Source organism: Aricia agestis, chromosome 21 (assembly GCF_905147365.1).
Source record: "Aricia agestis chromosome 21, ilAriAges1.1, whole genome shotgun sequence".
Taxonomy (NCBI): Eukaryota; Metazoa; Arthropoda; class Insecta; order Lepidoptera; family Lycaenidae; genus Aricia; species Aricia agestis.
In genome coordinates this window covers 7177705-7190323 of record NC_056426.1, presented here as the reverse complement: position 1 = coordinate 7190323, position 12619 = coordinate 7177705, and the positions used below count along the sequence as shown (strand labels likewise).

Sequence of the window (12619 nt, the reverse complement as noted above, 5' to 3'; positions counted from 1 at the left end):
CAAAAAAGTGCTAAGTCGACGTGAAGTCGTGAAAAATTTTTCTACTTACGGAGAATTAGCGACGTTTTTTTTTAACCCTAAAAAATTTTGCGGCCCGCGACACCAATGCCAAGACGTGTTTGTGGCCCTTTAATTAAAAAAAAATGAAATGAAAAAGGTTGAATACCACTGTTTTAATGTAAGGAAAACAAGATGAAATTAGAAAATACTGTTTTATCCGAGTCTTTGTTCAATGTCTGTGTAGTTATTTTATAAAGATACTTTGTCGGACTAAAGCTTTGTATTTCCAATTCGGTCAACAGGAGTTTGGGATAATCGGCTTATTTGCTGATTAATTATTATAAGTATATGAGGTTGGAATTTATGAAATCAATAAATTATGGCCCATTATAAAGTTCGTAATTAGCACAGAAATGGATATAGTTAGAATTGCCATGTGTATGTACTTCGCGTGCCATCGCGTTCCCAAACGTTGTACAATGTCAAAATTTCGATAGTCTGTTCTTTAGTCTGCGCTCCACCGTTATCGGAATCGGACGTCAATCGGAATTCTAAAAATGTCTAATTGTGCCGTATTGGGCTGTGGAAATTCGACTAGAAACGTTGGTCTAAATAGTGGATACGTTTCTTTTAATCGGTAAGTAATTTTATTATTAAATCATGTGTCCTTTATTTTAAAATCAAATATTTAATGTTAATCGTGGGTGGTTGTAGTTTTTACCATGAAATCTACGTAACTGCGTGTGTACCGCATGATTCATAATACATTGCCGCTTTAGTTAGAAAATTATAGAGTCCGTTCTGTTTGTCCGCTATTGAGCGCGCAATGGAAATAAAACAATCGATACTTTCACTCATCGCTTAGTTTCGAGGTACAGTCAATATTCTCATTTTTCTGTCAAATGAAGCAAATAGTGTTGTACATATTCTCGATTCTAATTAATCGATTTTCGAAACAGACATGAAACAGAGGAATGATAATGTTCGCTTTGGGATATTTTGTGACTCGATAATTATATTTTAATTTTAAGTAACACTAGTTGCATGTTGCCCGCGACTTCGTCCGCGTCAGCAAAATGCGATAAAAAAAGAAAATGAAAAATCTACCTTAAAAGTGAGTTCCAAAATTCCACCGTAACATACACACTTACATACATACAGAGCAAGTTAAATAAAAGCTTTTAAAAAGAGACAAATTTTCCCCTTCCTTACCCAAATAGTAAAAACGGGCTAAGTGCGAGTTGGACTCGCCCAATAAGGGTTTCGCAGCAGCTATAAGGTTTATTTCTATGAAATTAAAAGTTTTTTGATTTATTTTTATATTTCAGTTGATTTAATGAAAGAAAAGCTAAGGTTTACCATTTACCATTTATATTAACGTATAAAAAACTACCTGCTAGATCTCGTTCAAACCAATTTTCGTTGGTAGTTTTTATAGTAATGTACATCATATATTTTTTTTATAATTATCATGTCTCATCCCTACTTTAGAAGTTAGAGGGGGGACATACATTTTACCACTTTGGAAGAGTCTCCCTCGCAAACTATTCAGGTTAGAAAAAAATGATATTAAAAACCTCAATATTATGATTTTTTAAGACCTATCTATAGACACGCAAAGATTAGATGAAAAAAAAAGTTTTTTTTTCAGTTGTACCAATGGGGACCCCTAAAATTTTTAATATTTTTTGCATTTTGGTATTAAAATCTTAATGCGGTTCACACATTACATCTACTTACCAAGTTTCAATAGTATAGCTCTTATAGTTTCAAAGAAAAGTGGCTGTGACATACGGACGGACAGACAGACAGACATGACGAATCTATAAGGGTTCTGTTTTTTGCCATTTGGCTACGGAACACTAAAAATCAGTCAACAAACGGTGGAACAATACTATAATCAAAGGCAAGATTTATAGATAATAATGTGATGATTCATGGCATAATTATAGTGATGATGATGATTAGTATCATTGACACATTGACATAATAATATGCTTTTAGTTGCTGAAACAACGCCAAAATTGCCGAACATTTATCTATAAGGATTCAAGAGTTCTGTACAGCATCTTCGGAACCAGGGTGTATTTCAGCGCAAATTCTTATTTTTTTTAATAGTTTAAGCTTAAAATCCTTCAGAAAAACGTAAAATCACTATATGTTTCCATATAAATTTTAAAGAGTCCTGTCGATTTCTTATGGATTGCATTATCAGATCATCACTTTTGTGATCATGTTACTAAATTCGGGCTACATCGCATACAACAACAAAATTATTTTGGAAATCGGTTTACAAACGACGGAGCATCCGCGAACCAATATAAAAAAGTGAAATATTATGTCCTCCTCCTTTTCGGAAGTCGGTTAAAAAGTAGCCTAAGTTATGCCTTACTACATCAGCTATATGCCAAAAAAAGTCCCGTCAAAATCGCTCCAGCCATTTCAGAGATTAACCGAAACAAACAGACAGACAGACATACAGACAAAAATTGTAAAAAAATGTTGTTTTGGTGTATGTACCCTATATACATTCATATGCATCTAGTAAAAAAACGGTTATTTTAATATTACAAACAGACATTTATATGTACAGATGTATTTATGTTCCTGTTTAGTGATTAAGTTTAGAATATTATAATATATTACTAGCTGTCCTGGCAAGCACGTATCTTTAGATTTATCATTCCTCTGTATATTAACTCGAATAATAATCGATTAGAAAATCGATATACCTATTAAAGTGGCAAAAGAGACGGGGCGCGGCGATGCCTTCGAATCGATTCCGCGCCTACGGGTATTCCCATCACAATTGACATAAAATATATGTCTCTAACGTCTAATGTGAGTTATTCCTATCTCTAGTAGGGTCAAACCAGAGATAGATCAAATATTGGGAACCGCCGTAAAGCGCTCTTGTGACGTCACAGTAGGCATGAAAAAAGTGACACGCTCGTGTTCATACAAATTGGAGCGACATGGCGGTTCTAACTAGATCCATTTTCTGTGGTAATTAGCTACGGTAAATTTTTAAAGAGATTTAATTATTTTCTTTCAATAAATTTTATGAAAAGTACTAAAAGACGCCTGCACTCCGTTGCGGCAAAATATCTTTATCGCGCGGGAACCGTACACTTTCCGGGAAAAAAGTATCCTAAGACCTTTTCCAGGACTCACTATATCTTTATACTTTTCAGCAAAATTGGTTCAGTGATTCGAGCGATATAGACAGACAAACATTTCGCATTAATTATAATATTAGTACATTATGTAAGTGGGCGCTACTCATAGTATAAAAATATATTTAACGCCTTTTATAAAATTTATTAATAGCTACGATAAAATAATATAACGAAGAATATAATAATATAATCTTTTAACAAATTTTATTAAAGGTATTGTTTCTTAAACAATTATTAAAAGAATTGGTTTTCTAAGATTTTAGTAAATCGAAATATTTTTTAAAAGAAATTTCTATAATTGACGTTAGTTTAAGCGTAAACTCTAAACAATGGGCTCTCAAATCTCAAAACCAGACTTGGAATTGAATGTAAGCCAATATTTAGATGATTGGCGTAAAACAAAAGAAAAAAGCAAAGGAAATCTATATATCTTGCAGAGAGCTGTACATACCAAAAAAACTAAAAGCCATAATATTTTAAATTATACTTACACAATTTTTAATTCACTTTGTATACTTATTATCCATATTATTACTGAAATAATAATTATCAATACGGAAATGTATCCGTCTTTCTGTCTAATACCTCTTCACGCCTAAGCCGCTGAACCGATTTTGATGAAAGTGAGTATGCAGATACTCTGAGTCTCTGGAAAGTACATAGGATATTTTTTCTCCCGGAAAAAGTGACGGTTCCCGTGCGATAAACGAATTAAAATAAATGGCTAGTAAAGTATATTATAAACAACGCGAAAAGCTATTTTAAGATGCATCTTGGCGCAAGTAAATAAATCATAAACCATACACGAATATTCGTTTAGCGAAGTCTCTGCGATAAAAGCTACTTGATTCAACTCAACAAATAAAAGAAGGACTCTGAAAATAATGCGATTGTATGTAAATATTTCTCTTAAAGTGTCACACTTTTCTGGACCGTTTTATTTTGAACACGCAGAATTCGCTGGTGATTTAATTTTGGAACGTTGCCCAGAAGTTCCGCGCACACGATGTCCGTCGCCCGACAGCGAAAGTCTTCAGAAAACTCGTTTTTTTTTTTCACTCATAATCAAATCATAACACTGGAACATTTGAATTGCTCATATTTCAAGTGATTTACAACGATCGGTGCTTCAACTCCGAAGTGAACGTTTCGGGAGCACGTCTAAATATAGAATCTTTTAATAGAGGAATACCAGACCTAACGATGTTGCTCGCGCGAGTAAAAATGGTAAGTGAATCTTAAATCTTCGATTACAGCCTAATTTCAGCACCTATATTGGCATTAGTTTTAATTATCTCTGCCAATTTATCGAGAGCTTGTTCGAAGATTGTCGTTTAGTTGTGATCTGGTGCAGTTGGTGATTGTTTTATTTTTGCTTGTAGGACTCGCGCTGCGGCGATGAGTGACGAGGAAGAGATAAAGTTCAATGTTCCTATCATAAAAAAGGAATCTGAAGTACAAACAGTGGGTCGCGAAATTACAAAGTCACCAGTGAGAAAAAGAGACGAAGATATGGCTGACAACGGTGAAAATCAAACTATGTCTATACGAAAAAGGAGAAATTTATCGAAGAATAGAGGACTCAATGCGAGGGAAAAAACACCAGAACCTGGCAGGACCCCGATTCCCCATGAAGACACCACTACGACGGACGAAGAAGATAACCCTCAACGGACTTCTAGGGAAATAGAAGCTGATAATACCTACGAGGAAATGAAACGACTAGTTCTCGAGCAGGCAAAAGCAAAAGATCCAGTGTATGATTTAAATACTGACGAAATACTGGAGGCCAGAGCAATGGAAGCAAACGAAAGGCGAAGGCGAAGTATTTCCCCTTTCGCTCTTCCAGATAAGGATGAAATATCACAGCTTGAACGAAAATTAAGTTTTGTCGATCCTACCAATAAACTTTTATCTACAAACTATTGTGTAACTCTGAAAGACGAAGATTCTAAAAGGAGAAATTCTTTGACGTTGGACATGCCCCCAAAACTTGATTCAATTAGACCTTCGTCTGCTAATGTGTCACCTAAGGATAAAGATGCCCCGTTCCAATTACCGAGCACACCGAAAAAACTTGAACAAATGGTTTATCCAGATGAGTTAACCAAAAAGAAACCAGTTGAAGATAGTGCACCAAAGGAAGTTAAAAAGGAACCCATACCCAAACCTCCGAGAAAAATATCCGAAACTCCTCCAGCTCCGGGTGAATTAGTGACAAAAGTTATTCAAGTTGAACGAACACCGAGCAAAAAGTTAGCTCCAGATCAAAAACCGGCAGTAGAAGTCAGGGAAAGGATTGTCAGGACGCCGAGCAGAAAATTGCCAGCCGATACAAAACCTACAGTAACGAAACAGATACAAAATAAAGCACATGAGCAACCTAGCGAAGAACCAGTTCAACCACCAGTCAAACCAGCAAGAAGCAAATCTGCATCACGATTTGGGGTCAGTTTAGATATAAAATTATTTATAATACTTATTATTGCTATACTGATAGCGTTCTATTATTATTTGAGTCTGAAACTGCAGTAGTAATGAACATATTTTATACATTTTTATATGAAAAGTACTAATAAATATTTCATAATAACATTTGCAGAATAAAACTAGTGAGAGTGAAATGAGTGAGGACCAACTATATAATCGTTTAAATGGTGCTAAACGTAAAGTAGTCCCAACCCCAAGAAGATTTTTGAAAAAGTCTCCTAGAGCAAATCGATCCAACTCAGTTAATAGAGTAGAAGATGTAAAAGTAGTAGACAAAACAGGCACAGGAATGAGCCAGACTAGCTTAGAGATAATAGAAATGATGCAAAAAGCTAGAGCAAGAAGTCTGTCTATCCCAAAAGATGATTCCCGATTACCATCAGCTTACAAAGGTTACACGAAAGTCTTGGAAACGCCAAACAAAACTCCGTCATCTCTGAGAAATACAAGAGGTATATCATGTCCTAAAACAATTCAAATCATAAGCGACAAGGAAATTCTATCTGGACTGAATAGCAAGCGAACTCATCGAAGACATCGAGATTATAAAAAACATAGCAGACAGAGTTCTGGCTATGTCGAAGCTAGCCAGTCCGAATATACCTCTACTAGTTGTTACACATCATCAGGTAGTGAGAATGAATACGAATTCGACCTTTCTGTTAAAACTGCTGAATTAACAAGAAAACTACATCTTTTGAGTAGAGAAGTAGACGAACATGAGGCCAAATGCAATATCATGTTGTCATCAGACAGTGAAAAGAAAGAACTTGATCCGAAATCTGTACTCAGAAAACGTTCAATTGCTGCCAAAAACGTTCCAGTTACTCCAAAAGAAATCGTAACAGAAATAAAACGAAAAACTAGCATCGAAAAACCACTAAAACAAGAAACAGTAAAGAAACGATCGCGTTGGACTTTGATCGCTAATTGGCAACAGTTTAAAGACGACAATCGAATTGCTTATAATAAATTGATATCATTAAGAAATAGATGTATATGTAATTTGTTACTACTTATATTTATGTGTGGTTTGGGAGGAATGATGTTCAAAACTTTAGAGGGTTCTTTCGAGAACGCATATAAGTGTAGCACGAGGAATGTTAAGAGAGATTTCATTGAGAATCTGTGGCGTGGAAGCCATTATCTAAGAGAAGAAGATTGGAAGTCCATGGCAAGAAAGAAGCTGTATGAATTTGAGGATCAATTGCACACAGCCCACGAAGCAGGTGTTACCTCGTATAGCGGTCAGAGATCATGGAATTTCATGAATTCATTCGTATATTGCTTAACGTTAGTGACGACTATTGGTAAGCAAAGCATGTTCTAGAAATTGATGATTTTTATGATTTGTGTTTGATTTAAAGTTAAACCCCCTGCTAGTATGGTAATGCTGTTAAATTTAAAAACATTACTCTGGTTACTTAGTCGCATAAATAATAATCTACTAGGTAATATTGTTATCATTTAGATAATTTAAAAGCTTTATTTTCATCCCTAAAATAAGAATATAGATTTCAAAAGATTATTGTAGATGTAGTGCAGGTGTAGAAACAATAGACCAAATTTAGTTGTAATTAGCTCTTTTCTTAGATATTTAACTATCATAGATTGCATCTCGCAAAGTCTTTTATTCAATAAAGACAATCCAATCCTTTTACCATAATTCCTCTAACTCTCCTTCTCTTATCAAATAATCTCCTTAATACATTTCAGGCTACGGTCACATCGCTCCGAAAACCACTTATGGTCGTGTGGCTACTATCATCTACGCCATCATTGGCATACCTTTGTTCCTGATCGTGCTGGCTGACTTTGGCAAACTCTTCACGAGGATCATAAAATTCTTTTGGGCCTACATCAGAAGGTTCTATTACACCAGAAGTTGCAGACGAGTGAGACGAACGGGACCGGTTCAGGTGAGCTTATCTGTATATTTTATGGTTCACGAGACAATAATTTATTTATTGTTAGTTAATGTTTATGTATTGTTTTTAATTTAACTTTTTTATACTAGATGACGCCCGCACAATGATGCACAATGATGTATTGTGCCAAAAATTGTTTATCGCGCGGGAACAGTACATTTTTTCGAGACTCAAAGTCTCTAAAAAATGTAATCTCCATACCAATTTTCAGCAAAATCAGTTCAGCGGTTTGGTCAGGAACAGACAGACAGACAGTCAAACAGATAGACAGAAAAACACACTTAATATTAGTATGGATTGGTCATAATTATTTAACAATATATAGCGGATATATATAGGATAGCGGGGATGTAATAATTATTGTCTATATAATACTTTTTTTAGAACCCCTAAAAATATACTTCATTAACATTAGCATAAAATTAATCGTTGAGAAATGTACTTTTAAAGATAAATCGATAATCATTAATCCTCTCGTCATTGTAGAGCTAAGAAATAAAACAGTAGGTCTAGAAAAATTACCGTTTTATAAATAAATCCGTACTACTGCTCGAAACAGTGTTTTGTATAAATAGAATCATTGAACTAATGGACAGCAATCAGTTGGCACTTATTTCACTTAAACTCTTCAATACATACATTTGAAGACAGTGGGATAAAGTGGATATTTTTTTTAAACTTTGAAAACTGTTTTTTTTGTATAAATCGAGGTTTTGGGACCGGAAAAATTATTTGAAATAAAAACATTGATTCTATATAATATAGCTAGATGATTAAGTAGGTAAGTTACATTAAAATGAGTGATTGCTCTTAAAATATGTTGTAAAATGTTACTAAGGGTGGGTTGTACCAGAGGCGTGGTTAAAGTTATGGTTATAGTTAAGGCTAAATTTACTGGTGGCTTTAACTTTAACCTTAAATTTGACCAGAGAAATTGACCGATGACAGCTGGTCCAACAAGGTTATAAATGAACGTGGGTAAGGGCGCTGCTGGTGCAGGAGAACTGTCAAAAATGGCGTTTTTATATGATGACAGCGTTAGTTTCTTTTTTCGCCACGTGCGTTTAAAACCTTGTCGAGCTCTATGATTATGATTAAATATGGCGTCTTGATGGCGTCCATTTTCAACTTTAACCAAAGATTTGACATTTTGCATTGTAGTTAAATTTAAAGTTATAGTTAAAGTTACAGTTAAAGTTAGTTGGTATAACCCAACCTTACTCATTTCATCCTCTCATTTCTTTCTTTGTAAAAGCCAATTTTGTGTTTTAAATATTTAGATATTTTAGGACCGTGTAATAACCCTTTTTGCCTTAATTGGTCTACGAGGACCAATGCTTTAGTATAAATGACATTTTTATTTAATTAAGAGTTTATTCATTAGGTACTTTTCAAAAGAGAAATTATTTTAAGCTAGCTGTTGCCGGGACTTCGCCCACATGGACTTTAGTTTAAAGTTGTTCCTTACATCGATTGAATAGTTTACGCGCAAATCATAAATTTACGCGTGATGTCGTGATCAAGCGAAATATGGATTTATCTTATATCTTTAAACGATCAATTCTTGTATACAGGGTGTAACAAAAACAAGTAATAATACTTTAGGGTGTGTACGTGTTCCTTGTAGAGAGTTCACTGTGAAAGTATAAGAGCTGACGGACCAAATTTTTTTTTCACTTTTGTATGGGGAAACTCGTGACGCTCGGGCCCTTGCCCATACAAAATTGAAAAAAAAAGTTCGTCTTTCAGAGCTGCTACTTTCACAGTGAACTCTCTACAAGGAACATGTTCACACCCTAAAGTATTATCACTAGTTTTTGTTACACACTATATATATATATAGTTAGTATATATATTTGGAATCTCGGAATCGGCTCCAACGATGAAATTTAGTATATAGGGGGTTTCGGGGGCGATAAATCGATCTAGCTAGGAATCATTTCTAGAAAATGTCATTTTCATCGGATACCGAGCGAAGCTCGGTCAAACAGCTAGTTTTTATTTATATGTAGGTAGATGTTCCAAATATTATTTTTCTTCACGTCACCTCACCTTGTTAATTAGCTTTTTTTATGAAATAAGGGGGCAAACGAGCAAACGGGTCACCTGATGGAAAGCAACTTCCGTCGCCCATGGACGTCAGAAGAGCTGCAGGTGCGTTGCCGGCCTTTTAAGAGGGAATATAGTAATAGGTGAGGGTAGGAATAGGAAGGGAAGAGAATAGGGGAGGATAGGGAAGGGAATTGGGCCTCCGGTAAACTCACTCAATCGGCGAAACATAGCGCAAGCGCTGTTTCACGCCGGTTTTCTGTGAGAACGTGGTATTTCTCCGGTCGAGCTGGCCCATTCGCGCCGAAGCATGGCTCTCCCACGTAGCAAACATTAAGTTAATATCTTTCCTTATGGTAAATATTTCTTCGTGTTTTTTTTTTTGCTTTAACATACCAATTAGTGGAGCTTATCTTCATACTTCAAATATCCCATTTATCTCAGGGTAGCATTCGAAAAATCACAAAACATACTCAGTTTTTCTGTGTGCTTGTCCTGTGAATTTGAAAATAAACAAACTTGAAAACAAAATGAATAATAATTTTACTGTATGGTAAAACGTAAACCGATTGTTAAACCTGTTAAGCCCCGCAAGGTAGGCGCATATAATTCAATAAAATGCGAATCAAAACAACCTCAAACATCGCTCAAATTATCTGTCGGAATCAGTTTGGCGAACACACATCGGATAAACATTCTATCGGAAATTATGAACATTCGGAAATGAGAAATCATTTTTGTGCGTGTCTCCAAATCGAAAAGGATTTTTCTGTTATTGGCGTTTTCATGTAGCTTCTATGTATTAAAATTGGTAATTTCTTTCGCAAATTGATTTTGTACTTAGGTCTCTCCAGACCTAAGTACAAAATCAATTTACGAATTACAAAAACAATTTAAAAAATCAAATTACTATTCCCAGACTCCTCTGAGAAAAGTAATTTGATTTTTAAAATTAAATACAGGTTTATTAAAGAAAGTAATAAAATACTATTGTCTTCATGAATTAAACCCAAACATTGTGAAAAGTAATCGCCTTAACTTAGATACAATATATATAATTCTTTTATATCTTCAGTGTGTGAAAGAAGTTCTAAAAACTAATAATTTCTGTTTTAATCTGTAATTATAACTCCCTGCTTTCAATTTCCAGGAGGTGATGAAAGGTCTCAACATCGTATACGAAGTGGTACGGCGACCATCACAGGTGTTCTCTGAAGAAGACATCGAGGTAGCTGGCCCACCAGTAGAGAGGAAGACCAGCGATGCCCCACCACCCTTACCCCCTAAACCTGGAGTTACCAGAGAGGTAGAAGTAGAAACTGACCCTGGGACCCCCGCACCATCAGTTTTCGAGATAGACGACGAGTTCAATCTACCCATATCAGTAGCGATCTTCATTCTAGTAGTCTATATCATAATCGGTGCTATTGGTTATAATATGTGGGAGACTTGGAGCTTCTTTGAATCGTTCTATTTCGTTTTTATATCTATGTCGACCATAGGTTTGGGTGATTTGGTTCCTGACCATCCTATGTTCATGATGGCTTCTATTCTATATCTAGTTTTCGGTCTGGCTTTAACGTCTATGTGTATAAATGTAGTACAAGTTAAATTGTCAGATACTTTTAGACAGGCTAGTGCTAAACTCGGAGCAACTATAGGTCTTAAAGTAGCCGAGGAAGATGGTAGCTTAGTGCCCATTACTCCACCACCAGTAGAAATAGCACCAGTACACAAACCGAATAACATAGAGGAGAGTAAAATTAAAGGGGAAGAAACCAAAGAGGATGTTAAGAATAGATAATATAAGGATGTGTTAGTATTTTGTTATTTGTTAAGGAATGATACATATTTTGATATTTATATTTATTGTTGAATTAAATCATTTTAAATTATTGATATTTGGTTTTATTTCTAATCTATCTTTTAAACTAGAAGCAGTAATAGAGATGAAATCAAATAATGTACACTTGGTTGTTCATAGTTTTCGTCAATCTTTTTTTCTGTAGCTTGTAACAAACAACGATTGCTAAAATATGTTAAGGTCATAGTTTTGCTGCATACAATAATGTAATACAGGAAGTAAAGGTAAAATATTATACAAGAAACCATTTTTACAGCATACATCAAAAGGTGATACGTCGAATACAGGATGTATAATTTTTAAACCTTGTTACCGAGCGATAAAGTTGAATTACCATAAACTTGATGTATTCTCGACTGTACATAATATACGTGATATAAATAAATCCATCTCCACACACGTCTAGAATTTTATTACTCCATCCACATCTCAATGTACAAATCAATAAATTCTTTCGTAACTCATGATATTGTGATCAAATATTAACATAAATAATTCCGACAATGTATCGGAAATGAAAAAACGGTTGTCTTCGGTGCTTCCCAACCTTTGTATTGAGGGGCATGGGACGCAAACAATATTATATTATATTTTTTATTATAATATATCCGCCATGGTACAAAAAGTATTTAATACTTTTTGTACCATGGCGGATATATTAACTAGTGTTTATTGTATTATTATATAAAGCATTAATTGTTTTCATATGATATGTAAATAAAAAATACAGTATTCAATTAAATATAATAAATCTTTTTATTTATGTTATTATATTCGATTTTTGTAATAATATTAATGTGCTTTTGTAGTGCTTTTACAAGTTCTTAACATTTGACATTTTAAAAGTTACTTATACCAAATTATGTTTACTTAAGTACATAATATTTTGAATAAATATAAATTATTTAAAAATAAACAAAATAACATGGAACAACATGGATTTTAATTTATATTGAATACAAAATGATGTAACTGCCATTAAAATGTATGTTTTTTTACTTTTTTGGCTGTAAACTATAGGAAAATAATATTTATGTATTTGTTTATTTAAAATAAAACTAATAAATAAATAAATCAGAAGAAATCAAACTAAATTATAATATTTTATT

At 34.1% G+C, this 12619-nt stretch overlaps 1 protein-coding gene across 2 annotated transcripts in view; it reads left to right on the top strand.

Annotated features, from left to right (window-relative positions):
• The window catches only part of LOC121737581 (TWiK family of potassium channels protein 7), a 41874-nt gene extending 30370 nt beyond the window's left edge, over positions 1-11504 (top strand). The window contains exons 1-5 of one of the 2 annotated variants that reach the window (XM_042129239.1): positions 4031-4406; positions 4562-5627; positions 5782-6979; positions 7386-7588; positions 10797-11495. In XM_042129239.1, the coding sequence (XP_041985173.1) occupies positions 4578-5627; positions 5782-6979; positions 7386-7588; positions 10797-11450 (3105 nt within the window). In that variant the 5' untranslated portion in view covers positions 4031-4406; positions 4562-4577 and the 3' untranslated portion in view covers positions 11451-11495. Of the gene's footprint in view, positions 1-4030; positions 4407-4561; positions 5628-5781; positions 6980-7385; positions 7589-10796 lie in introns of those variants that run through there. The other variant, XM_042129240.1, reaches the window with a different exon arrangement.
• The last annotated feature ends 1115 nt before the right edge of the window (positions 11505-12619 follow it).